This window comes from Hippocampus guttulatus, chromosome 7, assembly GCF_054856545.1.
Source record: "Hippocampus guttulatus isolate MCC_2025c chromosome 7, RoL_Hgut_1.0, whole genome shotgun sequence".
NCBI classification, from domain to species: Eukaryota; Metazoa; Chordata; class Actinopteri; order Syngnathiformes; family Syngnathidae; genus Hippocampus; species Hippocampus guttulatus.
In genome coordinates this window covers 16,801,730-16,828,963 of record NC_141267.1, presented here as the reverse complement: position 1 = coordinate 16,828,963, position 27,234 = coordinate 16,801,730, and the positions used below count along the sequence as shown (strand labels likewise).

The 27,234-nt window shown below is 46.1% G+C and overlaps 1 protein-coding gene across 7 annotated transcripts in view; it reads left to right on the top strand.

Moving 5' to 3' along the window:
- The window catches only part of tle2a (TLE family member 2, transcriptional corepressor a), a 39,475-nt gene extending 12,619 nt beyond the window's left edge, over positions 1–26,856 (top strand). For 2 of the 7 annotated variants that reach the window (XM_086115994.1, XM_086115992.1), the window contains 19 exons: positions 1,904–2,061; positions 13,030–13,093; positions 15,240–15,284; positions 18,021–18,083; positions 18,746–18,820; positions 19,133–19,346; positions 19,943–19,959; positions 20,832–20,930; positions 21,276–21,320; positions 21,399–21,560; positions 22,322–22,448; positions 23,330–23,538; positions 23,812–23,891; positions 24,043–24,292; positions 24,441–24,688; positions 24,964–25,111; positions 25,191–25,341; positions 26,098–26,174; positions 26,287–26,856. In XM_086115994.1, the coding sequence (XP_085972120.1) occupies positions 1,904–2,061; positions 13,030–13,093; positions 15,240–15,284; positions 18,021–18,083; positions 18,746–18,820; positions 19,133–19,346; positions 19,943–19,959; positions 20,832–20,930; positions 21,276–21,320; positions 21,399–21,560; positions 22,322–22,448; positions 23,330–23,538; positions 23,812–23,891; positions 24,043–24,292; positions 24,441–24,688; positions 24,964–25,111; positions 25,191–25,341; positions 26,098–26,174; positions 26,287–26,394 (2,340 nt within the window). In that variant the 3' untranslated portion in view covers positions 26,395–26,856. Of the gene's footprint in view, positions 1–1,903; positions 2,062–13,029; positions 13,094–15,239; positions 15,285–16,127; positions 18,084–18,745; positions 18,851–19,079; positions 19,347–19,942; positions 19,960–20,831; positions 20,931–21,275; positions 21,321–21,398; positions 21,561–22,321; positions 22,449–23,329; positions 23,539–23,811; positions 23,892–24,042; positions 24,293–24,440; positions 24,689–24,963; positions 25,112–25,190; positions 25,342–26,097; positions 26,175–26,286 lie in introns of those variants that run through there. The other 5 variants (XM_086115997.1, XM_086115995.1, XM_086115999.1 and 2 more) reach the window with 5 other exon arrangements.
- The last annotated feature ends 378 nt before the right edge of the window (positions 26,857–27,234 follow it).

The window sequence follows — 27,234 nt, the reverse complement described above, 5'->3', positions numbered from 1 at the left end:
ACCAGCCAAGCGCCGCCGTGCTTTTTTGGCATCCCGGCTGAGTGATGTTGCCGTTAATTAAAGCTAATGTGTTGCTGATGTGCGCGACACTCAGATGTGAGAAGAACACGTTTTCAAAGGCGCCGCCGTCATTAGTCGACTCGCCCGTCGATATTCTGATGCTATAATGGGGACGGGGATAGGACTTGAGCTTTTCTGGGCTCCAGCGTCTATTGGCCGCATCTGAAGGGGCTCTGGCAGGGATAGTGACGGAGATCTTTTCATGTGACCGGACAAACATGTCTGCTGGATGATTCATGTTTCACAAGGACGTTAAGGACACCGAACAAATGCCTGGGCGGGACGTGCCTGGCCACGTGGATAAAGCCTGGAAAAGGCTGGATAAAGCGAGCGACCTCCAAGATACATTTGAGAGGAAACGTGTACAGTGCAGGGAAAGTATGTGACACACACAAAAAAAAGATGCAAGTCAAATGTATAATTCCTTAGTGGTGATGAGCATGAATAATTCTCGGCAGTTGATAAAAAAATTCGTTCGAAATTCGCTGCGCTTTGGTGTGTTAAGTAATAGGCGACACATTTGAGGGCTCCAGGCAGAATTGATTTGTACTACCAATTAAATTTAAACCTCCAGTCATTTACAACTTCAACAATTGGACTAGAAATGGAAAGTAATCCTTAAGAAGGCATGTCATGCTTGCGGCCAGGGAGTCTTAATTTTCTTTCGGTAGAATTCACACGACATTCTGTTCAGAGAACTTTGAACGTCTGTTTCTGTCCAGTTCCAAACATTTCTCCTTTCGATCCATTCACTAGTGCTAATAAAGTATTTTCGCTTCGGTAGTTATATTACACAACTATTGAATTGGTAGAATGTTATCACCGCGTTGTATATTGCCGTTTTGAATACATTTTTGTCACATTTTTCTCTTATTTCTGTTGGAAATTTGCTTGCACTCATTTTTTTTCCCCGACTTTGGAGACATTTTGTTCTTTGCCCTGTTTCAAACCTTTGTTCTGGATATTGCTTCATTTCCACACCTGGCATAGACTACTAAGAATCAGTAAGCTGACTTAATTTGTTGAAAACAAAGCGCTTTTTTTTCCCCCCGGCTGTAAGCATAAGGCTATTCCCTTCCCACCCACCCCCCAAACACCAATCTAAAAATATTTAATAGAGGAAATGCACATTTAATTTCAAATAAATATAAATACAAGTCATAACAATTGTTGAGTGTGGAATCATTTGAGTTTCCCTTTTTTTTTTAATTTTTTTTTTTTAATTCATGGCGGTGTTCTTGAATAGTCAAGTGCTCCATAACTTCTCTATCTTACTTGACCGCCTGTGAGCTTGAGAACTCTCCGTCCCCGTGGGCCAGTGAGCCCTATGATGTTGACACAGAGCCAGATAGACCGACAGACGGGGGACCCCCCCATCCCCCCTCCCCCTTCCCCGCCACCCTCGCAGTCCGGCCCTCAGTCTTCTTTTGTCTACTTGTCCTGCGGCATTACACTTGTGCTTGTAGCCTCCTAATTGCTCTGGACCCTGCAGAGAAGGAAGCCAAAAGCACTGGGGTTCCAAAGCCTCTTCAGCCTTTATGAGGTCCCCTCCCCACCCGCTAGGCTTTCTTTTTTTTTTTTCCCCCCCCTCCCCATAGCTGCAATGAAACAATGAGTGCTCATTTGGCTAAGAATCTCATCCGCCCCATGACCCCCCCCTCCCCCGCCCACTCCTTCCCCAAGTCTTTGTAACCCATTCACATCTGGCAGCGTTGCCGATGACACTTGGTAACAGACTGCCCGCCACCCGCCATGCAAGTGCCCCCACCATGCCCCCATGCCGCCCCTTGTTGAGCAAGTGTCACATGTCAATACTTCTTGTGTGTGTTTTCGTTGTCCTCAGGCACCTCTCCAGCCACCCCCGGGGTCTTCGGCTTCCGTGGTGGCAGCCGCCGCCGCCGCCGCCGCATCGGGGACCCCCCAGTCGCTGAAGCTGACGTACCCAGAGACTCTGGACCGCATCAAGGAGGAGTTCCAGTTTCTGCAGACTCAGTACCACAGGTGCGTATCACATTTTAAGTGATAATAATTTGAACGTTTCACATTCCATGATCGATCTCCCACATCGATCCGATTCTTTGATTCCGATTAGGTGATGGGATCAAATAATGCCAATTGGGTTTATTTGCGTTAACTCTTTAATATCTTTGGAGAGAAGATGCAGCGTTTCCAATATGCTCTCATAATCTGCATGGAAAGGAAGATTTTTTTTTTCTGAAAGTGTGTCAAGAGACCAAAAAGCTTAATATGACAAGATATCAGATTGCATGGAAAAAAAATGTCCAGGTCCACTCTGATTGGTCCAGAGAAAATAAAGTGTTTTGAGTTTTTTGGATGCTAAGTGATACGATTTCAGGCAGAGCAAGCCAGCTTTATTCATACAGCACATTTCATACACAAGGCAACTCAATGTGCTTCACACAAGCAAAGACGGAGCATTTAGAAACACAACAGCTGAGAATAATACGCAGTTATTTTTCACGTAACAAAAAAAAAAAGTCCCATTTGTCACCACTGCGTTCGACTTCAAGAGTGTACATACACACAAGCCAATGCGTGCAATGTTTATTACGTGGTTGGTGTGTAGGAATACACAGTCTTTGAATGAAGGATTTGGGCTTAGCCGCGGTGCCCCGCTCCCCCTCCTTACTCTTGGCACACCTTCGTGACCCTCCCCCACTCACTCCCCCATTCTTATCCTCCTCTCATCCTGCTTTGAATTAGCTGACCAGTATCCCGTCCCCACCCTCCTCTTTTCTGTCCCACTTCAAACTTCTTTTGTACACTCTCCCATTTACAGTCCTCTAACCCCTGTGGCTACTTCAGCTTCCCTCAAAACCCTGTGTGTGTGTGTGTGTGTGTTCTTGTGCAGCTGTCTTTGTGAGTCCTATGGCGCAATGAATTGTGGCGGGGATGCTGTGAGAGTGAGTCCTGTCTGATGTGTCCCCATATGGAATGGGCCTGGTAATCCATGAGTCGATGAATTGTTAAAAAATGAAAGAAAAAAAAAACCCAGACGAGGACGCAGTTAAAAGTGAAAGTACCATAATTTTTAATCTTCATTTTTATTTTTTTACATGATACACAACTCTCATTTATTGTGCAGTAATCTAATAATTAAATAATAAACATATTTTGATGCATTTTTCTGCTTTAGGAAACATTTATGTCTCAATTTTGGGGGGGCTTGGAACGAATTAGGGCTTTTACATGTAAAACACGTCTTTACTTACAAAATGTTCTAGTTAAGAAATTTCATCCAGAACCAATTAATTTCGAACATAGAGGTACCATTGTAATAATATTTCAAAGTGTATATTTTTTGACACACTTTTGCCACTCTGTTGACAGCGCACTTTGAGTATGTTAGCGCCAAAAGATCACTCACATTTTTCCGTCGCAGCGTTGGTGAACGTCGGAAAAATAGTTCCTCAAAGATACAAAGGGTAAGCTCCAGTTATTGCCACGTTGCTATGTAAAATACCAAAATATCTGCGGGGAATGTGTGAAGCGCCCATTGGATGGATCTTGACAAATCAAGGCATTCATGGCGGCTGAGTCACCCCTCCCCGGCGTTGATTGCTCTCCTGGCATCATTTCAGTGCCTCCCTCTTGTGTTAGGAAACAACTGGAGCGGTGCCCTTGTGCCAAACACACCTTGCTAAATACACAATAATTGAATAGGAAAGAATTTGATTGGGTGTGCTGCAGATTTCTTCTTAAGCAACTTGAGGTATGATTTCCAGGAAAAATATGCAATGGAAAAACCTAAACCTTGCCTGACTGTCAGCATACTTGTTGCCAGTGAACATGGCAACAGATTGAGCCATGCAGATTCCTTTCTCTGATGGATTGGATGTTTTGTTTTCTTTTCTTTCTGGCGGGTGGTTCGGAACCTATTCCTTTGGCTCGCATATGAAGACACTCACGCCTTAATGTATGGGACTCATTTTGTCAAAGTAGGATGGTCCTGTACGTGGAGCCCTCATTTTAAGAGGGACCTCTGTTCCTACGGCAGTGACGTAAACCAGAATTTATTCACACGTCGGAACGCGCCGCAGTTTATCGCTAGCCGATGTTAACGCTGTTGTGAGGTTATAATGACGGTACATATTGCTGTGAAAAAACTTTTGGGCTATAAATAGAAAACTGCGACACGTCCGTTCCCCGCCACGTAAATTAGTTTATTGCCTCCTACAGGTTACCGAGTAGTTTAGTAGCATAATAGAAGCATCCTCTTTAATCATGGGCAGGGGGAGGGGGTCCCTTGGCATCACGAACGGCACGTAATTTGCGGAGAGGCGCGAGAAAACATGCCCAATTTATATTTATGCTAATATATTTATATTTATGGCCTACAAGTGTTTTTCAAACTCTCTCTAACGTCTTCGCTAGCAACCCTCGGCTAAAACTCAGCTCTTCACCGACATAGAAAAGTGTGTTGACATACTTCCTCGACACCAACGACTACCTTCCTATTTACTAGTGCTTTGACGCCACCTAGGTGTTCTCAAAAGAGCAAACAGCTGATGATAGATTCCACAGAAGAAAGTTCACTTGTTGACGAGTGATAGGTTATGACACGTCGCAACAGATCGGCGCCATAGGAACAAAAACTCCCTCGTAAACGGAGGAATCCCTCATAGTTCCACTTTCAGAGCTTGTAGCCACTATAATTATGCTGATTTGGTTGTGCACACCCATTTAAAATCTGATTAATCCAGATTCATTCATTACTAAGTCCCAGTCCCTTATTCTCAGCCGAGTTATCTTTTGATGCGGTAAGCAATTCGTAAAAGCCTCGAGTCGGTCCCCAGTGACGAAAGTTGATGTTTTGCTGATGTCATTATGACCACAAATCCTCATGCGGTTGCATGCAGGACAGGCCTCGCGATGAAAAGAAAAACACTTGTAGACTTCTTCGCCGCCGTGTTTGCCTGCATACGCAAACACACCGGGTGATGATAGATGTGCTCTAAACACACACACACACACACACACACGTGCAGGGCTCCCCAATTATCGGCGCACACAAATGGACGCCGCCTCGAAATAGCAGAAGATTACGTGTGTATTCTGGCTGCAGCGACGGTAGCTGGATTCCGATAGATGTTGGATTAGACAGCGGCAAAGAGACTGAGGGGAAGGGATTAGCATTGATGAGCTACAACCGCTTGTGTGGCGCGTCGGCGTATGTGAGCATCGCGGCGGACCGCGAGCACAAACGCAAAAATGTTGGTCGGGCTTCGGCGGCGTGGTCGGTAGGTCGCGGGGAGGAAACGAGAAGGAGGGAACGGCTGATTAAAGATTTTGGCAGGTCGGATTTTTGGTGTGTGCGTGCTCCTGCTCGTTAACAAAACAGCCTGTAATCAAGAGACGGAGGCAAGGGAGCTTTAATTACTTCAATTCTTTCTCCACACATTTGCATGCACGCACGCATAGGCTGCTCTCAGTGGCTGTCGGTCAGTGTGAGTGTGGGGTGGGGTGATGGGGGGGCTGGGCTCTTCATTCACCACTACCACGCTACCACTCATGTTTGAAGCTCTCCTACTCTACTTTGGGCGCACACTAGACCGCTGTTACACGCGCACACACCAATGCTGGGTAAGTATGTCATGCCACCTTGACAATTAATGTGAAGCAAAAAAAAAAAGGGACTCTTGAGGTTGCATAAATCCCCGTCTAGGGTTATGGTTCACAATGGCAATCAACTCGAGTCAGAAAGCGAAGGTACAAACTGACTGTCAGTTGGCATGCAAAGGATTTTTATTTTTTTTGGCTGTGGCTGACCCAACATTTATTTATTGATTTAATCAGGCATGTAACAGTTTTGGTTGTATTGTGATCGGGTGTGCTCTGAGCACCACACACATGCAGATTCTGTTTCAGCACCAATCTTGCCACGTTGGCCTTTGAAGCAAAAATCGTTGGCGATCACATGCGCCAATGTTACACATGAGTTTCCGAAAAGGAATTGGAAGTGGGAGCTTTGAAAAATGGCCTTGTCGTCAACATTAGACTTGCTTTGGAAAAATAAATTCTTGCCATCTGGGGAACCCACTTTTTAGACAACAATAAAACGACATCAGCTAGGACTTTTTTTTTTTAATATACACTGCTGCTTCATTGTTCGTCAGTCAAACAAACCCATTTCGGACCTTATTATTGGGACAAATCCACTCTTAACACGTCTTGGACAAGTGTGGCCAATTGATTTTGTGAAGAGGCCACATGAGAAACTGGAACGCTTGCCAGAATTGTTCTCCCACCATCAACTCATATTAGCCATTTCGAGTCAGGACTCCCAAATATATTGATAATTGTCAAGTATAATATTATCGACGGTGATGTATGATGATAAAGGGATAACTTATCATCCACCCAATACATACAGTTTGGAACTGTCAATGTCTTTGTGTCGCAGAACTATGTTGAACTGAATCGAGGCGACAGAGTTAGCCAAAAGTAGTGTTTCGCCGGCAACTTGCTGCAAAGGAACAGTTGGACTGAATTGAGGTGCTTCAGTTAGACAAAGTGCTACTTTGCTGACAACTTATGGCATATTGGCGCCAATGAATTATAGTGACGATGTGGTTTCCTTATGACAAACGTAGGGTATCGCCGCCGTCTTGTAGCCATTATGAACAATTAATCACTTTTTTTTTGGAGGGGGGGGTAAACCAATAATCCTGGAGGTCACAGAGAGCTGGAGCGTAACCATTTCATGCACCTCGTAACCTGATAACATGATAAACTGTCGTCCACTGTAGTAACTATTGTCCCTGAAAGGGTATAGCCAAGGAACACTGTATTGCGATTGGATGGACGGAAGTAAATTTTTAATCATCTATCGATGCCAGCGATGTATAGGGACAGACAGAAGAATAAAATGCTCTCCTGCGAGCTGGCAGAAGGTACACAGATTAAAAACAAGAACAAAGCAATGCCTCCTATACAATCGAATGCAGGCTTATATGCTTTGTGTTCAAAGAAACAAGGCCAGATTTTACACTCAGTCCATTTGCGATCATCATTATTTTAGTATTAGGTCATTTTGTGCCATTTCTGTGTGGTGGTGAGATTGTTTTCCAATGTAAAACAAAAGGATGTGCCTTGGCTCAGTTAAAGGTTGGGAAACACCAGCGTACAGTGTATATACACACATGCACACACACAAAAGTGTGCAAGCATTTATTTGATTTAATCGACTCTCTATGGTGACATTGTATTTGCAAGAAGGATGCTTCATGGTTTGTGGTGTGTGTGTGTGTGTGTGTGTGTGTGTGTGTGTGTGTGTGTGTGTGTGTGTGTGTGTGTGTGTGTGTGTGTGTGTGTGTGTGTGTGTGTGTGTGTGTGTGTGTGTGTGTGTGTGTGTGTGTGTGTGTGTGTGTGTGTGTGTGTGTGTGTGTGTTCAAGCAATGAATGCGATGACAGATATGAGTTCACTTGGCCTGCTGCTGCACAAGATCCAATCCTTTGTTTTGTGTGTGTGTGTGCGTGTTTGTGTGTGAAAGTTCATCACCCTTGAAAGATGATGAAAGTGTACTCGAGCAAGTTCTGTTCTTAGTGTGTGTATGTGAGCCCCCCCCCCCCCCCCCCGGTGGATTTGCAAGGAATGGTTGATCAATACTTAATGAGATGTAAAGTGAACAGTCACAGACCTGGAGGCCGGCAGCCTAAACGCTTCAAACGCGTGCGTGTGTGATTGCGGTGATGTCACGATCAATAGGACTTAGTGCCGACTGATATCTTTTTAACCGCAACGATGGTTTACATCCTTTTAAATGTGTCACGGAAACCGTTGAAGGAGAAAAAAAACGTTTTAGTAGCATCGCCAAAAGCATCCGTCAAGCTAAAACTATTTACGAGTCGTGTCATTGCCATAATTATTAAGTGAAATGAGATGATGCTTATTTGTAAATTCAGCGTCTTTGTGCCGTTGCCAGGTGACAATTCAGAGACCTAATTGAGAGTGAGTTATTGAAGAGTCTAAACATTAGTCGAAGGGCTATCCATTTTTAAGTCATTACACACTCGGGGAACCTCCCAGAGCCTCTCCACAGTCGAGGAGCGTGTTTATTTAAAACTAAACAAGCAGTAAAGGTTGCAAAATCACATTTTATAACGGGGGGGGGGGGCTTTTTTGGCAGTGTTTGTCGGATGAGGCCGCAAAATTACCAAAGACACAATAGACAACAGGAGCAAGAAAAAAAAAGACGAAAGTGGATCACAGCAGGCATTGCTCCGTTTTTGTTTTTGGTCGAGTGTTGGTTTAAATCGTTTCCTTTGAGACGCAATCAAGGGAAAATGGATTGCGCCGCTTGGCTGCAACCAGTGTGCACACCTTGACGATCCCCCACCCCGTAGAAGAGGGTGAATAAAATTGAAAGTATCGTCTTTTCCGGATTATAAATCGCACCAGCCATAAAAGCCATAAAAAAAAAAAACAAGTCGCACTGGAGTATAAGACGCATTTTGGGGGGAATTTTACTTGATAAAATCCAACACCAAGTACAGACACGTCATCTCACGCAATTAAAAATAAAATCGAGAACAACAGGCTGAATAAGCGTACGATATGTTCACGCATAACCAACAAACTGAGAACGTGCCTGGTATGTTCACGTCACATATTAAGAGTTATTCATATAACTATAGCATGCTAACGAGTTTACCAAACCTTCAGTGTCACTCCAAATCACAAAATCCAATGAAATCTTCATCCTCGATGTCACTTTTAAACAACAACGCCAGCTCCGGAGCGAGAAGATGCGGCGCTCCCGCTTCGACTTCGCTTACGTCAGACTCCTCGTCAATTTACCAACACGGGCTAAGAGCGCCCTCTTGTGGTTAAATGTCCAAATAATACGTGAATTGATCTACAGTAATGTGTTAATAATTTCACACATAAATCGCTCCGGAGTATCGCACTTCCGGCCAAATTATGGGGGAAAAAATGCGACTTTAATCCGGAAAATAGGCTACGCAAAACGACGGCTGGAGCCGTTAACGACACCTGGGACATTTCTGAAAGTGCAGCATCTTAATTAGACTCTTCAGTTGACTTCCTTTTTGACCCTCTTTGTCTGTGTGTGGGTGTGCGTGTGCGTGTGTGTGTGTGTGTTTTCATCCAGCACATTCGGGCTCATGCGTGGGTGTGTGTTGCTGAATAAATGCAGTGTTGTCGCTAATGTGATACAGGTTTACACGCTTCTTAGCTTTGAGCGATGTGTGTGCGCGCGCACGCGTGTTCATCAGCCATGCAACACGGACAGAGCTGTCGGGAAAACCGACAGGCTGCAGATTTGTAGCGCGTTCAGCTGATCACCTTATCTTCTGTCACCGCCAGGGAGAGATTTGAGACGCACACGCACACACACACGCACACGTTTCCTCCCCCTTTCATGCTTCTCGCCCTCCCACCATCTCTAAATGGCACCCAGCTCAAGCCTAATTATGACAGCCAATCTTTCCCCATTTCCTCCCCACCAGCCTCCATTTTTTTTCTTTCTTATTCTTCGTTTTTTTTCCTTTTGTTTTTCCTGCTTTTCTGTCTGTCTGTCTGGTTTTTCAACGCATCCCTTCCTCCGGCTCAGTCAGTCGCATAATGATGAGCACGTACTAGTTTTCAACCTTGAAAGCCATTATTTGTAGCAAATGTGTGGAGGAAAAAAAAAATCGGCAGACAGTAGACTTACTTGTACGTGTGGTTATGATCAAATGCACATCATAAAAAAAAAAGAAGTACGAGTAGAAAACAAAATAGTAAAGTCATTCGAGCATCACAATGTCTTGAAATACACGCTCAGGGTGTCCGCAGGTCTTTAAAGTCTTAAATACGATTTTGGAAAATGAATTCCTTAACTCATTCATTCCCAAAGACGTTTTTGAACGTCTTTTCAGACTTGGTCCAGAATTGGCTGGTACTGAATGAGTTAATTATCCTTAAAAGTTTCACTTAAACCTTTAATCTGCCGGTCTTAAAAAAAATGGTACGTTGTTTTTGAAAAGGAATAATTAAATTCAATATTAAATTTTTTTTGAATGGCAATAAGGTGGGGTAGCACGGTGCACACGAGGTTAACACAATGGGCTTGAATCTCTGGCCAACTTCCTTCAACATTCTTAAAATATGCATGTTAGGTCCACTGGAAATAAATATTAATTGGCATTTGTCAGACAGGAGGTCGAGTTTTATTCCCTTGTTGCACAGTCAACGGAATGTTTTTCAACGAGGGATTGACCACTGACCCGTATGAGAACGCGCATGACGTTAGTCATCATGGCTGCAGGCTCAGTTTGAATGTAAACAAACAACTACGGTTTTTGTCCGGTCGCAATTAAAACACACATACAGTACAATACAGACCTGGCTGAATTTGTGACTAACAAATCACGACGATGTCAGGCATCAGCCAATCATCCCATAATGTCTCCTAAATGTTGTGATCACGACCGTGAATCTGAAGAGCGAACTCTGACTGATTATATTTCGTAAATGAGGGGTCTGTATTTGTATGTCTGTCATAGCCTGATACGCGGGGTCTCTAATTTGACCGCAGGATCGGGTTTGAAGCAGGTCCACCATGTTGGTCGATGTTTCTTGAAGCCACTTTACAGTCTTTTTTTTTTTAACAATTTTTAACTCCCGAAGAGTAAGCCGAGACCTTCCAGTGCATGTCATCATCAATTCTCTGTAAAATTTCAAACTTTACAGGGGTTATTTTTCTCTGTCAAAGCAAGAACACCATTGATTTTTATAACACAAGAGTATGAGGTAGCTGACGCACGCACACACACACACACTCACACTCACACACGGCGCGCACACACTGCACACTTGAGCCGAGAGGCAATTGCACTGTAATAAAATCTATAAGGTGAAAAGGGGGTGGCGTTGGAGGGGCTTTAATCCTTAACTCCCCTCCACCTTTTGGACGCCACTGCTTCTTCTTTCTTTCTGCCCGCCCCGGCCTCCTTACTTCCCCTTCTCCCGCGCACGGGCTGGCAATGATAAATGAGTCAATTATATGTGTGCAGTGTGTGTGCGCGTGTGCGTGAAAAGGGAGCTGATGGGGCTGTTATTACCTGTTGCGGCCGGGGGGGGGAATGTTGCCGTATTAATCATATTCTAATTTTCCTCCGCCGTGCAACACACCCACAAGACGCACATCATCAGCACACACACACAGAGAGCAACGACCCACCGCTGCTCCCCCTATCAATCTATTTGCCGCCTGCAAACAAATCAGCGTAAACTGGGCCCAAAATACTGCCTCTCCGGAGAGGAGGGAGGCTGCTCTTTGTGACATGAGATACTAGATGTGTGTATATGTGTGTGTGTGCGTTTGTGTGTGTGTGTGGGCACGCTTGTTACACGCGGCACAAAAGAGAATTGTGTGTGTCTTGTTACAAATGTGGCCAAAAGCATTATCCGATGTTGAGGGACCTGTTGGCCAGAGTGGTGAGACAGACACAGAGAGATATGGGACACATGGGAGAGGTCTTTGGCCACCTCATCTGTGCCGTGTGTGTTTGTGTTCGTTTCCTTCATTCAGGGGCACATGTTCAACAGAAGAGTGGTAATTAGAGACATGGGCACCTTTTGCAGCCTTTTTAGAGGGTGGAAGGGAAATGCAGATTGTATATCCATCCATTTTCCGAACCGCTTGATCCTCACTAGGGCCGCGGGGGGTGCTGGAGCCTATCTCAGCTGTCTTCGGGCAGGAGGCGGGGGACACCCTGAATCGGTTGCCAGCCAATCGCAGGGCACACAGAGACGAACAACCATCCACGCTCACATTCACACCTAGGGACAATTTAGAGCGTTCAATCAGCCTGCCATGCATGTTTTTGGAATGAGGGAGGAAACCGGAGCACCCGGAGAAAACCCACGCAGGCCCGGGGAGAACATGCAAACTCCACACAGGGAGGCCGGAGCTGGAATTGAACTCGGTACCTCTGCACTGTGAAGTCGACGTGCTAACCACTGGACTACCGGGCCGCCCTCAGATTGTATATTGTTTTCTAAATTATATGACATAGGCTCTCTCAAGGATTTTTAGGGCCACACATGGCGAGAAATACGGCATATGCTATGACGGTAAATAAGTGTTTGGGGGAGGGGTCTATCTTTTATGAAGAAAGAAAAATAATCTTTTTAAGAGTGATTTGTTTTGGGGGGTTTTTTTTGTTTTATTTGTAATATTTATTTATATTTATTTGTTTAGGGTGGGACCATAATTTATTAAAATTCATATCCATGAGGATTTTTTTTCAGGTAAAGTGACATTTTAAGTTAGGAAAAAGTCATAATTTTTAGAAAGTGTGTTTTTATAATTATTCTAAAACAGCATTACAAACCATAGTCTTTTAAAGTGCTGTTGTAAAATGTACAGAATAAAACAAAGTTCAAATGCAACACTCTCTCCTGGTAACATTTTAACATCCAACGACATGTTTTTCTAAAAGTCTTGCCACAGAGTTCACTCGACCGCAGCCTCCACCACAAGGCATTTCAGTTATGTGATGTCTCCATCTGAACACTAGGGGCGCTATGTAAACGCGTACGTAGATGAGGGACAAAGAAATAAGAGATGAAGAATGTCAAGTCGGCTTGTTATAAACAAACAAACCTGAAGACGGATGAAAATGAAGTCGAAAAGAAATACAAATCTGCTTCTTGAGAGAAGTCCACAACTTGTAAAATGAAAATGGCAGGACAACTGAAGTGGTGCTTTATCTCACCATCACTTTACTCACCGCGCCAAGCCTCGACGGCTTTGTGACGAGAAGTCCGCCACCCAACATCCCCTCTGCGTTAGTGTTGCACGATGAAGAGGCAAGCGGGACCTTTGTCGCCAATTGAGACGTTTTTTTTTTTTTTAATATATTCATTTGGAGTCAAATTCAAACGATAGATATCTAACAGCGGCTTCGGCCGCCTTGTGTCGTTTCCTCTCTCTGCAGTTTGAAGTTGGAATGTGAGAAACTGGCCACCGAGAAGACTGAGATCCAGAGACACTATGTTATGGTGAGCCAAGTCGTCTGGGTCTTATTCATCTGCAAACAGCTGCTAAACACCCACCAGGAACCACATGCAAGACCACACACACACTAACGTGCACACACACGAACACTTTCTACCATGGAGTAAGCGGCATTTACAGTACGTGCATGTGCAACGTGGACACCGAGGCTAAAGGCAATTGTGTGAAATGGTCAGACCGTTACGGCAGCACTCAAGAAGGGACCAATCACATGGCTGTGATGTCAACCCGAGGCTGCTCATCACATTGCAGTATTTCTGCACCGGTGATTCCCAACCAATGTGTTAATGTCTCTCAAAACAACAAAAAAAAAAACCAAACCCAAATCTTTGTCCATCTATCTATGCCAGCAACATATATTGGAGTGAAATGACCTTCCCCTGGTTCGCAGAATCCACCTGTTGCCGTCATGCAAGAGAATAATAACTGCTTTGTGTTCGACTAAACGGGCCCGGCTTCCACTCCAAGCGCATTTATGACTTAATTGAGGGTGTACCCTAATGTGAGATGCAGCCTGTACCTTGCGTCAATGGAAGTTGCGGAACACTCATTTACATGGCACCGTTGACATATGAATCGATTCATTCCTTTCTTTGGTAATTTGGGCTTGGCAATAGCTTCTCTCAAATGGTCACGCGAAGGATCGGCTTCGTCATAATTGGCTATTCGATCAGCCGCAAAATTGATTGTTGATGAATCGCGCCTCGAGGCCAAATGAAGTGCTTAACTGGTTTCAATTAGAGGGGTCACAGCCACGAATGGCCAAAGAACTAGCAAAGTATGGAAATGTTGCGCCGAAAACAAATGAGGCGCGCACAAGTTTTGAGGTTAATGTGTGTTTTCCACTTGGCTGCGCTGCGGCGGTACCATGAGGGTGGCCTTCTGTGAATACTCGGGTCCGTTCAGTCGGCGGGAATTCTCCCTGCCATCTGAACCCCTCGCCACCACAGCTGAACCCGTGCCGGCTGCCAAGAACCCACTTGAGCCCTGCCAAAAAAAAAAGTGCTATGTGGCATTCCTGGCACCGGGCTTGGAATTGTGTATCGATGTGTGGAGGTGGAGGGGATGGGGCTTGAAGTTTTGGCTCTTGCTAAAGAAAATCGGGGCTTTTTGGCAAGGTCTCCTCTCCTGGCGGCTGATTTTGGGGGGTGGTGGTGGTGATGGTGGGGAGTTTGAGTGTTGCTAAGCAACAGGCGAAACTTGGCACACCAACTGTCAAGCGGAGCTGCCAGCTGCCAGGAAAGGCATCTTTTATGGAGGCGCAGACAAACAGCAACACATGCACATACACACCTGCAATGCGCGCACGCACACTTGCCAAGAAAAGATGTCTGCAGAGAGACAACCCCTGCCCATCTCCTCTCCTGCCATCCTGCCAGAATGTTCTGGCGCGCCAACTTGCCAATCTCCTCTCCGAAAAGCAAATGTCAGCCTGTCACTTTGCGAAGCATCCGACTTTAAGATGCTAAAATGAGAGAGAGAGAGAGACAGACAGACAGACAGACAGACGCCTGCCTGTCTCTCGTTGGCTCTCCAGTCTCTTCTGTGCTCTTCACCGCTCTGCTTAGGAGTCAAAGGGTTCAAATTAGACGTGATTATTGCGGCGGTCCGACTAAATTCTTTCCTCGCTCGTGCTCACTCGGAGGCCTCGCGGATACCCTTCAGGCCCCGTTATTTTTTATTTTTTCCCCCGAGCGCTGATGGCTTTCCGAGGTCATACTGCAGGCTGCCGTCCGTCACCAAATTGTAGAAAAAGCCAAAAATTGAGATAAGAGTAATATCATACGGTGCCACCAGTTTTTCATTTCTACACACATTTGCAACACGCAGAAGGGTCCATTGTAGCGGTTGATGCACATCTGTCACATTAAGATGAAGTAATATTTGAGAAAACAACATTTGAATATCGTCACCGCTGACCCTCAAAGGGTTAATTTAGAAAACACTGATCATCGATTTTTGCCAATGTTCTGACGAATGTTAGTGACCAAACTAGGAATTGAATCCTCATCAATTCATGTCAGTGCATTTTCTGCACTGCCAATTTAAAATAATGGGACGCTTATCATAACGAAACATAAGAAGTAAGATCATTGCTGTGATTTAACAGTTTGCTTGCGTGTGTTGCAGTATTACGAGATGTCGTACGGTTTGAACATCGAAATGCACAAACAGGTGAGCAACATTTCTTCTTTTTGTCCTTTTTTTCCTTTTTCATTCTCATTCAATGTCACTCTCAACTGTTTTCCTCCCCGACGTTCTTTCTCCCTCCTTTTCATAAGTATCCTTCCTCAAATATCCACCGAGGCGGCGAAACAGGATCTCCATGCAGAATTCCGCCCAACACTCGATGAGAAATTTTCTTATAATTTTTGCTCCCGTCTGTCTCTCACGACTCGTCCTTTTGCATTTCTTTTGTCTTCTGCTGTTTTTTTTGTTTTTTTTTTACTTTTAATTCTCCGTTTCTTCTGCTTCCTGTGCCTCTCTTTTGATTTCCACTTTATCTTTGCTTTCCCCCGTCTTCCTCGCGGACATAAACAGTCCATACTGGATTTCACTTTCAATCAGGTCACTGCCTTCTTGCTGTCTTCTCACTCCCTTGCTTTTTCTCCCCCCCCCCCCCGTTCATTTCGCCATCTCAATCGTTTCACTTTTGACGCGTTACAGACCCCCCGCCCCCGCCCCCACACTCTTCACAACGATGTCGATTTTCCTCCCCCACCTTTCTCCGTCTGTTTTTCCTCGCCTCATTGTCACACTTCCTCGCCACCCAATCCTCTCCTCTCCCGTTCCATCACCCCCTCATCTCTTTTTCTCCTCCTTCTGCCCCCCCCCCCCCACATCCCCTTTCTCTCTGTTGCCCCTTTTCCTTTCCTCCCTCCTGAAGATGTCATTTAGTAGTTGGAGTTCTCTAACAAGAAATCATTGTGTCTCCCCTGGGCAGGCGGGGCCGAGGGATGGTGGGGGCTGATGGATTGGGAGGAGGATGGGGGGGGGGGGGGTGTATGTGGCCAAGCAAGAGGAATGAGAGAGAGTGGAGGAAGAAAAAAGGAGGGGTGGAAGTTCAGTCCGGCGTCAATAAATCACTTAGGAGGGAATGGGGTTGTGTGCCTGTGTATGTGTGTACGCAAGCACGCACACACACGCGCACACACACACACACACACACACACACACCTCAGCACAGGCTGGCTGTCAACTAGACAAACAGCCTGCGGGCCATAATGATGTTGTCATGATCTCTGCATGCATATCATTACTGGCCCTAACGGCCTTGATGGTGTGTGTTGTGAGTGTGTGTGTGTGCGCGCTTGCGAGTGTGCTTGGATGCACCCAAGCATGTAACACCAATCAATAATATCAGCAAGGGAGGTATGGAAGAAGGCCGACCTGGAATAAACACAGGGATGTTTTTTTTTGCAAGACTATTTTTAACTAAAAGCCAAACCAAGGCAATGTTGTTTGCTGGTTTCCATGGCAACAGTGCTTTTGGAGCCTAAACACCAGTATGGGGGAATGGTAGACATACAATACATTAATATTAACGCAAATGTCACACTTCCCAGCTGCATCGCCGTTACAATATGGAAAATGGAATTTATTTCAGTTGTTCAATTAGAAAACAAGTTATTCAGTAGCCACAGAGTAAAATATATATATATTTTTAATGATGCTGTTACTATGCCTAATTTCTATCATCGAAATTAGGTGGGAATTGGCTTTCTGAAAAGTATGTTCATTCATATTGCTGGCATTGAGCTGGAAGGAATTCCAGAACATAATCAGCTTTGATTTATGTTGACATTAGTGAATGGCTAGAAAAGAAAAAAAAAAAAAGAATAATAATGATAATAATATAATTTGGCATTTTAAAAGAGCAAATCTCAGCTAGCCAATGAATCAGTCTGGATAGGCAAATATCGTGTTTCAAATCAGTTTATATGCATGAGAATACTTTTTGGTGCATTATCATAATCTATGCTGGCATATCAACATTGCACCACTACAGATATGCGTGTATGTCGTTTTTTTTTATTTTTTTTGTCTTAGTCTAATTAGAAAAGACATGCATTTCAAAATAAGTTTTAGTTTTCACGATGATGTTACTGTCCAGTCGCAAAAAAAAAAGGAAGACATGCTTCCTGTGATCAACGGGCACGCGCCAAAATACAAACATCAAACTATTGCCTGCTTATGTAGCACCTCACTGACACCACAGTGCAGGTACACACCATCAAATATTGATATTCTAACTAAAATCCTCCTCCGTCCGTGCATTGTCAGCGCTGCCAAACGACCAATAGAAACCCTTTTTGTCCAACATATGGATTATCGCTAATCTTGATACATTTGGTGATGAAATCGATTTGATTCCCGCCCTTACTTTTGTTGTTGTGGCATAAACACATTCGATGAGACGGGCAGATGAGGAAGAGGAGTTGGCTGCGCCGTAGAGCGGTGGGAAACACACGCTCACTAAGCGCAATTGACCCCTGGCGCGAAACACACACACGCACATGCACGCAAACAAGCAGAAAGCGAACGCATATGCAAACATCTGAGGAGCGCACACACAAAAGATCTTTTTCTCAAACCACCACAACACACCCACTGTTTTTAGGGTGTGTGTGTGTGTGTTTGTTTGTGTGTGTGTGTGTGTGTGTGGGCTGGCTGTGGCCACAGCAGATGCTCACCATGAATATTTTAGTCCAACTCCCTGGCAAAGATTCCATTTGCATGGACCAGATGTAAGCGGCTGAAATATTTACCACACGGGAGATCTGGGGGAGAAGCGGGTCAGCGACGGAGTGCAAGTGCTGCTGCATATGTGTGTGTGTGCGCGCGTGTGTGCATCTTTGTGTGTCTGTTTATTCATCAAATATCTTTTTTTTTTCCCTCCCGCGCTTGCAGACGGAGATTGCCAAACGCCTGAATGTGATCTGTGCTCAACTCATCCCATTCCTGTCACAGGAGGTGGGCTGCGCGTACACACATAACATACACACACACACACACACAGTATCTGATAGGGCGAAAGTTTGTCCCAGAGCGTTTTCCAGCCCAAATATCCAGCCACAGATAAGTCCTCACCCAAAAAAGGTGTAAATGTCAAGGGTTGTGCCGCAAAAAGATAAATGACAAGCGCCCACGCGCACACGCTCTAATAGGGTGAATGAAGCTCACCCAAGCATTTTACCAGGCCACAATGTACAGCCAAAGACAAATGTCCACACAATAGAGGTGTAAATGCCACGGGCTGTGCCACACAAAGATAGAGACAAAACACACACACACACATTTAGGTAAACATACACGGACAGAATGTAATGGGGCAAGAACTGCTCATCCAAGCATTTTTACAGCCAAAATGTCTAAGCAAAGACAAATGCACACGCAAGAGCGTAAATGTCAAGGGTTTTGTGCCACACACACACACACACACGCACGCACGCACAGAAGAACTTGGAAGCACACTCCTTCCCCTCGATAGCCAACTGGCCACACGCATTCCTACATGCTAAATCGGTTTTCATGCTAATCAATCCGCTTTCCACACAATGAATATTAATGGGCGCGAACACGGCGTGTCCTTCGAGTGACCTCTGCCTTTTTCTTCCCCTCCCCCCGCCCTGCAGCACCAGCAACAGGTGGTCCAAGCTATGGAGCGCGCCAAACAGGTGACCATGGGGGAGTTAAATGCTTCCATAGGGGTACGTGGGCTCCCCCCTCTGCCTCATAGCGTGTGTACCTTATCCTCACGTTTATTTTTCCCTCCTTTTTCTCCACTTTTTAAAAATAACTAATGAGGCACCCTTTTAGGCCCACTGCACATTAGTATGATTGGACTTGAAATTGTCCCATTGGCATTTTCACATGCAAATACGATTCCCACATTAGGCCCACTGCCCTGACTTGTGCATTTCTCCCACTGCAATTCCTGCTTTCCTGCTCCGGACTTCACCCCCCTAGAAGCACCTGTAAGTCACCCGTGTCTTCCCCCCCTCTCCCCACCCTCCATGCAGCAGCAGCTTCAGGCGCAGCACCTCTCGCAGCATACGCAGGGTCTGCCAGTGGGCCCGCACCCGTCAGGACTGCCCCATCCCGGCTTGGCGCTGGGCGGGGGCTCCGGGCTGCTGGCCTTGTCGGGGGCTCTGGGGGCTCAGCTGGCCGCCAAGGACGAAAGGGCTCACCTCGAGGCCGCCGCTGCCGCCGCCGCCGCTGCCGAGCATCACAGAGGTATAAGACTGCAGAATTTCAACATGAATGAGAACTTGAGAGTGAATGAAAAGTGCTACCTTGACTTTAGTGGTGAGGTCATCATTTCAATGAATGCTAATGTCTTTCATCCATTCAACCACCCCCCGCAAAACACCAAACAATGTCTGTACCGTTTTTTTGGGGGGGGGACAATATAAATAACACTCTACGGTATACTGTATATAAATGTACAGTAATGACAAAATTAAATATAATTTAAAGAAAACTTTTTGCTTTAATTCAATAGACATTGTGCTACTCCTGGTTTGTGTGCCTTGCCACCATGCGGCAGTATCATACGGTACCAATATAGAAATTTGATGCCGAAACACGATGGAAACGGTCACAATTCTGGATACGACGTTTTCCAAGACGCATTTATTCATTCATTTCCTCACTGCTTTTTGTATATTTTTTTGATCCACTGTGAAGTTTTTGTGGGAATTCATTGACAAGGTAGATACAACAGGAAAGCGGAAATATCAATGATCCACAGGAAATAGAGTATTGTTATCTAATGGCAAATGTTTTCTTCATTTTTGGGGGACCCATCAACACCTCCTGCCTGGAAACAGACCGCGAAGCAGGACCAGTGAGTACCAAGCATTTCACCACATAGAAATATACACTGTGGTATGTGGAGCCTTTTTTTCCTTTTCAGGATCATAGCTAGTTTTTGGTCCAAAGAATTTAGGAATATTTCAAGATATTGCCTCCCCTACAAGCAATCATATTCAGTATCCAGATAGAACAGTTTTTGTAACATAGCTTGTCCCAAAAGGTTGTCTGGTGGCACAACTGGCGTAAATTGAGCATAGGGCTGGGCGGGGTAAATTGAGCAGTCTGACCCCGCCCCCTCTCCCCTCCCACATTTCGAAGGCAATCCACCTTCACCTCGCCACTCCTTCCATCCCCTCCTGGATTTAGCAAGACAGGCACTCATTTTTGTTATCGCTTAAAAGTGGCTCTGGATCTTTGCCCGGACTTCCGATCATGTCATAGGTGGAAAGTTATTATGTAAACCAGCCCCACTGTTCTATGGATGGCCCGTTTTCCCAAACCGCAAAGGGGCTTCCACAAAAAGATGAACTTGGTTGTTTAATTTCACGCTTGATGGCTGGGCCGACACTCAACTATTTGTATACAAGCCATTAAAAGTACATTTTCAATCTTATGAAATACCCTGTTGTCTAAAGTCCAGTCATTTAAAGGCTTTTAAGACATTATTTGGTCAGCTCAGGATAGCAACACTGCGAGGAAAAAAAAAGTCATTAATGAGTAAGTGATGCCGCGTGATATATTTGTTGGGTTCTATTTTTTTTCCCCCCGCGTTTGTCTGCAGTTTATGAGTCTTTTTCGATGATTCATTGCGGTCACTCTCACCTCGTCGTCGCCCTCTTAACGTCCTCTCCTCTGTCACTCCCATTCTTTCGCTTCCGTCCCTCTGCCTCTCCCTCCCCGCAGAGCTCCCTCTCCAATGGGGACAAAGGTCGCCCCGCAGCAGACTACCTCAGCAACGGCAAGAAAAGGAAAGCTGACGAGAAGGAGTTCATGACGGACTATGTGAGCTCGCCCGCGCGCTGTACCGCTCCACTTCTGAATTCCTTCGTTCTGCGACTTGATTTAACTGGCCAATGCGTACACGATAGTACAATTGCGGGAATATGATTTCAACTTCATCTTGAGCTGACTCTGTCAAAATCTTAACATGATTTTTTATGAAATAAAAATTAGTTGGTGTGCGGCAAAGCATAATGTAGCAAAGTATAATGTACGACGTTTATTTTTGTAACATACAAGCGGTTTCGCGGCACCGTCTTTGCCGTCTGACTTTTTGTAGGAAATCCAAATGATTGTTAGTGAACTTATTGTCACACATTTCTTTCTCTACTTTCTTTCCTTTTGCAGGGCAGCGATGCGGATAAAAGCGATGATAACTTGGTGGTTGATGAGGTGTGTGCATGCCATGTCACATTTTAAAATTTGGCTTATTTGAAGTATGCTAAATGTCTCCGCTCTCTGACAACCCAGGACCCGTCATCACCCCGCAGCGTTCAGTCGTACTCATCCAGGGAGAACGGCCTGGACAAGATGCCGCCCTCCCGCAAGGAAGTTCCCCCGCAGGCCAGCCCCACCTCGCTGGCGTCCTCCAGTAGCGCCGCGTCACCGTCTCGTGGCAAGGAGCCTACGCAGGTAGCACGTTGAATCGGATGGCTTCTCTTTAGATGCAGATGTTAGGGGGGGAAACGCCCTTTAAAGTGGCGAGTAGGAAAATAGTAATTATTACATTTTGGGTTCAGTGCCGCATTGATAGACTCATTTTAAAACAGCGCTGTGAAAAAGAGCAATTCTTTTTAATCTCACAAAAAATGGATTAAACATCAAAGGCAATTTCTAAATCGTGATTCTTTTTCGGGGCAATTTTGCCCTGTTTTTCATCTTGTTTTAAGTCAGACATATTACGGCGTTTTTCAGCACACAGCATCTCAATTGGATTCAAATCTGGACTTTGACGCAGTAATTGCGAACACAGCAAAGTTACCCAGGTCCTGAAGGAGCAAAGCAGACCCACACCATCACACTGCCACCTTCATGTTTGACGGTTGTTCTTTGTATCGAGTGTTTAGTTATTTTTATTCTGGATTTAACGGGCTGCAAATCTTCCGAAACATTCATCTTTTGTCTCCTTAGTCCATAGAATATTTCCCCATCCTAAAATGTGACATAAAAATAGTCAAGAGAAAGGGGGTGGGGGGGGAATTGTTGAGTTTACTGTATTCTTATCTGGAATCAGTACATCGATTTTCAACGCCGTTTGTCCTCATGAGGGCGGCGGGTGAGCTGGAGCCTATCACAGCTGAGTCTGGGCGAGAGCCGCGGTACACGCTGCACTGGTCGGCAGTGAGGTGCAGGGCTCCGAACTAAAACTATTGCTTTATTTTCTTCCTCTGCAGAGAGAGAAGTCCAGCACTCCAGGTATGAAGCCAGGCACTCCCATGTCGCAAGAATCAAATACCCCTGGGCCGAGCGGACCGCCACAATTCAGACCCATCCCTGGCAAACCTGGTGTTGACCCGCTAGGTGAGACACCATGACGAGTCTTTTTCTTTCCTAATCGGTCCTATAAAAACAAACTTGTTGTCAAGATTTTGTCGGATTACTCGCTAAATTTGAATGTGGCACAGGCGGATTACACAGAAATACCTTTGGTGTGTGATCAAGGTGCCGCCCCCCGAAGAGACTCTTAGGCGGACAAATTCATGTCACGTTGCCGCCATAGAAATGAAACTCGGTCGTAAACGGAGTGCCCTCGTTCCTTCCACCTCAGTCCTGCTTTTTCATTTACTGCCTCCTGACCTCTTTCCTCCCTTCTTCTCCCAGCCCCACTTTTATCTTGCGTCCTTCCTTCCTTGGCTTAAAATCACTTTTCTGCTCTTCTTCCTGCAGTCCAGAATGCTCGGATGCTTTTGCCCTTATACCTTGGCCTTATTTTAAAAAAAAAAGTTATAAAAAACATTGAAAGGTGTAGACCTGCTTTTGGCCCACCCTTGTACAATTTGCCAGCACTGATGTTCCATGATGTGTGAATGCTAAAACGACAGTGATTAGTATGGGCGGCGGCCATCTCTCGCTCGTTCCCCCTCGCAAGCCAACCGCCGACCGGACCCTTTTAATAAGCGACCGCGGGCCACGGCGGAATAAATGGGAAGCTTTGAGTGACTGCTTCATAATGAGCACGCAGCGATGGCGTGCGTGGCTCTTTCCCCCTGTCATCTCCTGTCAGCACTTTTCAACACGTGCACACACTCCGCACTGCTGCTGTCAACCGTCTCTGCAGGGAGGTACGGTCCGACAGCCAGCAGGGGGCACTAGTGTTCCGGCACTGCGGCGTCTCTCGTTCAGTAGAAAGCTGCAGCGGCATCATGAACGCGTGTGAGATAACCCGCAGCTCTTCTCCACAGCTCTGGGTCTGAGGAACCCCTTGGTCGTGCAGGGACCGTACCCACCGGGGGCTTTTGGCCTGCCCCCTCCCGGGGTCAACGGCGACTTGCCCGTGGCGGCGGCCTATGGCGCCGGCCTCCACCTGGTCTCCCCGCAGATGAACGGAGCGGCGGCGGCGGCGGCTGTTGCCGCGGCGGCGGCGGCGGCGGGCTATGGGCGCTCCCCAGTGGTGAGCACCTGCAATAAGTCAGCAGAAGAGAGTTTGGATGTAGACGATGTTCCCCTTGCACTGTAAATGCGCTTGCGATTGACGCCTCCGCCACAAGCGGCTTTTAATGGCTCATATATGCGACGAGGGGGTGGGGGCAAAGCACTACTATTGTCAAAGGAAGCGCCTCAACTCAATAAATAGTCCCTTGGCACTGCATCAATCATCAAGAATACTGCAATTAGCTGTGCTTGTTAAAGTCAGTTCAGCTCTCTCACTTGTTTTGATGCACAGGTGGGCTACGAGTCTCCACACCCACACATGAGAGTGCCCGGCTTGCCTGCCAGCCTGCAGTCAGCTGCCTCTGGGAAACCGTAAGTTTGAGCTTCTGACTCTCAACCGAATGGTTTCATTTCTTGACTGTCATGGCTGAGCAATATGGTCTCATAATAACATTTCAGAAATACTGTTAAACGCAAAATTCCAGTTTTAATGGCCCCTCCCTCCTGTTTTTTCCCCGCGCAGGGCTTACTCGTTCCACGTGAGCGCGGACGGGCAGATGCAGCCGGTGCCCTTCCCCCCGGACGCCCTGCTGGGGCCGGGCATCCCTCGCCACGCGCGGCAGATCCACAGCCTGAGCCACGGCGAGGTGGTGTGCGCCGTCACCATCAGCACGTCCACGCGCCACGTCTACACGGGGGGCAAAGGCTGCGTCAAGGTCTGGGACATCAGCCAGCCGGGCAGCAAGAGTCCCATGGCGCAGCTCGACTGCCTGGTCCGTCCTCTTTCCGCGTCGTTACGATACTTCATTTCTATTTGTATAAAAACAAAGTATAGCCTGAACTGTGTATGCAATATCAATCCAAAACAAGAGTTGTATTTAATTTTATCAAACAAAATCTCTCCGTCTGTCATCCAATCAGAACCGCGATAACTACATCCGCTCATGCAAACTTCTGTCGGATGGGCGCACGCTGATCGTGGGCGGCGAGGCCAGCACGCTGTCCATCTGGGACCTGGCCACACCCACCCCTCGCATCAAAGCCGAGCTGACGTCCTCGGCGCCCGCCTGCTACGCGTTGGCCATCTCGCCCGACAACAAGGTGTGCTTCTCCTGCTGCAGCGACGGCAACATCGTCGTCTGGGACCTGCACAACCAGACACTCGTCAGGTAACCGCGCCTCGCCTCGCCTCGCCTCGCCTCGCCTCGCCTCTTTAAAACGAGAACATGAGAAAGTATTTTGAGACGAGGATGAATTGGCTATAGTGCTTCAATACGGTGATCCCACCGCTATCGTGTAAGGTTGTTAGGCAGTCATTTTGAAATCATACTTTAGTACTGTCATACCCCCTCGCATGTGTGGAAAGGAGAGCCACGGTTGCTGACAGAAGCCCAGAATGTATCGCGCTTATTTTTTGCCCCTATTGAATGTGTCGTTGCCACAGACAGTTCCAGGGCCACACGGACGGAGCGAGCTGCATCGACATTTCCAACGACGGCACCAAGCTGTGGACGGGGGGGCTGGACAACACGGTGCGCTGCTGGGACCTGAGGGAAGGGCGGCAGCTGCAGCAGCACGACTTCACCTCACAGGTGCGCCATCGCTTGTCGCTAGGCAGACTTCGTTTCAAGTCTTAACCCTTTGTCAAAATGTCCACGTCGCCGTCGGCAGATCTTCTCGCTGGGTTACTGTCCGACGGGCGAGTGGCTGGCGGTGGGGATGGAGAGCAGCAACGTGGAAGTGCTCCACGTGTCCAAGCCCGACAAGTACCAGCTGCACCTTCACGAGAGCTGCGTGCTCTCGCTCAAGTTCGCCTACTGCGGTGAGCGCACGCCTAACTAGAAACCTTAACGCAGGCTTGAGGCCCATAATCCAAACTCGATAACTTTATGGACAGTCTCTCTGTCTCTCTCTCAAACTCCATTCCTCGGGCCGCTTACCTGCATGTTTTAGATGTTTCAAATGATCAGGACCTTTATCAGGCTCCTGAAGAGCGAGATGAGAATCTGATCATTTGAATCACGTGTGTTGGAGGAATTAGAAAACATTTAAAATATGCACTGGAGGTACCTACCCCTTACAGCACCGGTGTCAAAGTCAGGGCCCGGGGGCCAGATCTGGCCTGCCACATCATTTTACGCGGCCCGCGGAAACAAATCAAGCATGTCAAGTTCCATGATGCTTGCTTAAGTCTGAACCAAAATTTCAAATTGTCACATGTAATCCACAATAACATAACATTATTCTTGACTTCTGATCTTGAAATTGTGGAGGTGATTAAACATTGATATGGTTTCCCAAAATTTGTAACGGCACTCCAAGGGAAACTGTAACTACAATGTGGCCCGCGACAAAAATGAGTTTGACACCCCTTCTTTACTGTGTCCGTCTGTCTAAATATCACTATGGATATCTTTATGTGTCTAAATATTATTTTTTGAAGTTTTCATTGTGACCAGAATGAAGTATTTGTACACTTGCATCGCCGTCTTGGCCATTCTCCAACCGCACTACGTTCTGAAGGCAACGGTTAGCTTGGACCCGCACCTAATGTTGTGCTCGCGCACGCCCCCTGCAGGTAAATGGTTTGTGAGCACCGGCAAAGACAACCTGCTGAACGCGTGGCGGACACCTTACGGCTCCAGCATATTCCAGGTCACCCTTCACGCAACCGTTCCTTTCAACAGCCTCCCACTGTTTCAGGTGAAATTTCCAAAAAGACTTACTTTGTGTGTGTGTGTGTGTTTGTGGGTTGTTTTTTTTCCAGTCCAAGGAGTCTTCGTCCGTGCTGAGCTGCGACATCTCCCCTGACGACCAGTTCATTGTGACAGGCTCAGGGGACAAGAAGGCCACAGTGTACGAAGTCATCTACTGAAACAGGTCATCAATACGCCTGTGGAAAACAGACACTCGACTACTTTTTGTTTGTTTTGGTTGGCAAAGAATGACCAGAAAAGACTCCAAACTGTTTTTTAACGCTGCGAGAAAGTCGGTTAGTGGATAGCTGAGCAAGTGTGGGATTTCTCCAAAGATCTTTCCTTTTTTTTTCTAAACAAAATCAAACCTCTGTAGTGGACAAGACATTCGCAACATAACATTTTTTTTTTTTAACTTTGTGGACCACAAGGAGATGGCACAAAAGGCGGCTTTGGAACCTGCTCAAGTCAGCTGCGGTTGCTAGGGTTTTTTTTGGTTTGGTGTTTTTGTTTTCCAGAAAACATGACTCAGCTGTTCCACCGGAGACGTGACAACAGAGCAACATTTGCTGCTTCATGTTCAAGGTTACTTGTCGTTTGCTGGCTTCTAAATGGCTGTAAATAAAGTTCTCTAAAGGCAACTGTGGGGACTTCATTCGACCTTTTGTGTAGCGAGTTGAATTTGTTATTTGTTCAATTAGTGGCTGGTTTCGTTTTGTTTGTTTATTGAACATAAACATACAGTAATAATTTGACAGAAAGTAAGGGAAGTAAAATAGTAAAAAGGAAAGAGAAATCGGTCATCATTCAACTCAGTTATTATGTTCAAGGGAGTAGGAAGAAGTAAAAAACTTATCTAAAGTCCTACCCCTTGTTACGTGTTTATATCTAATAGATCAAGAAAGAAGTCTCCATTAAGGCTCATGCTTTACCCTTAACTGTGATATTTTTACAACTATCCATCCATCCATCCATTTTCCACCGCTTATCTGGGGTCGGATCGCGGGGGCCGCAACTTT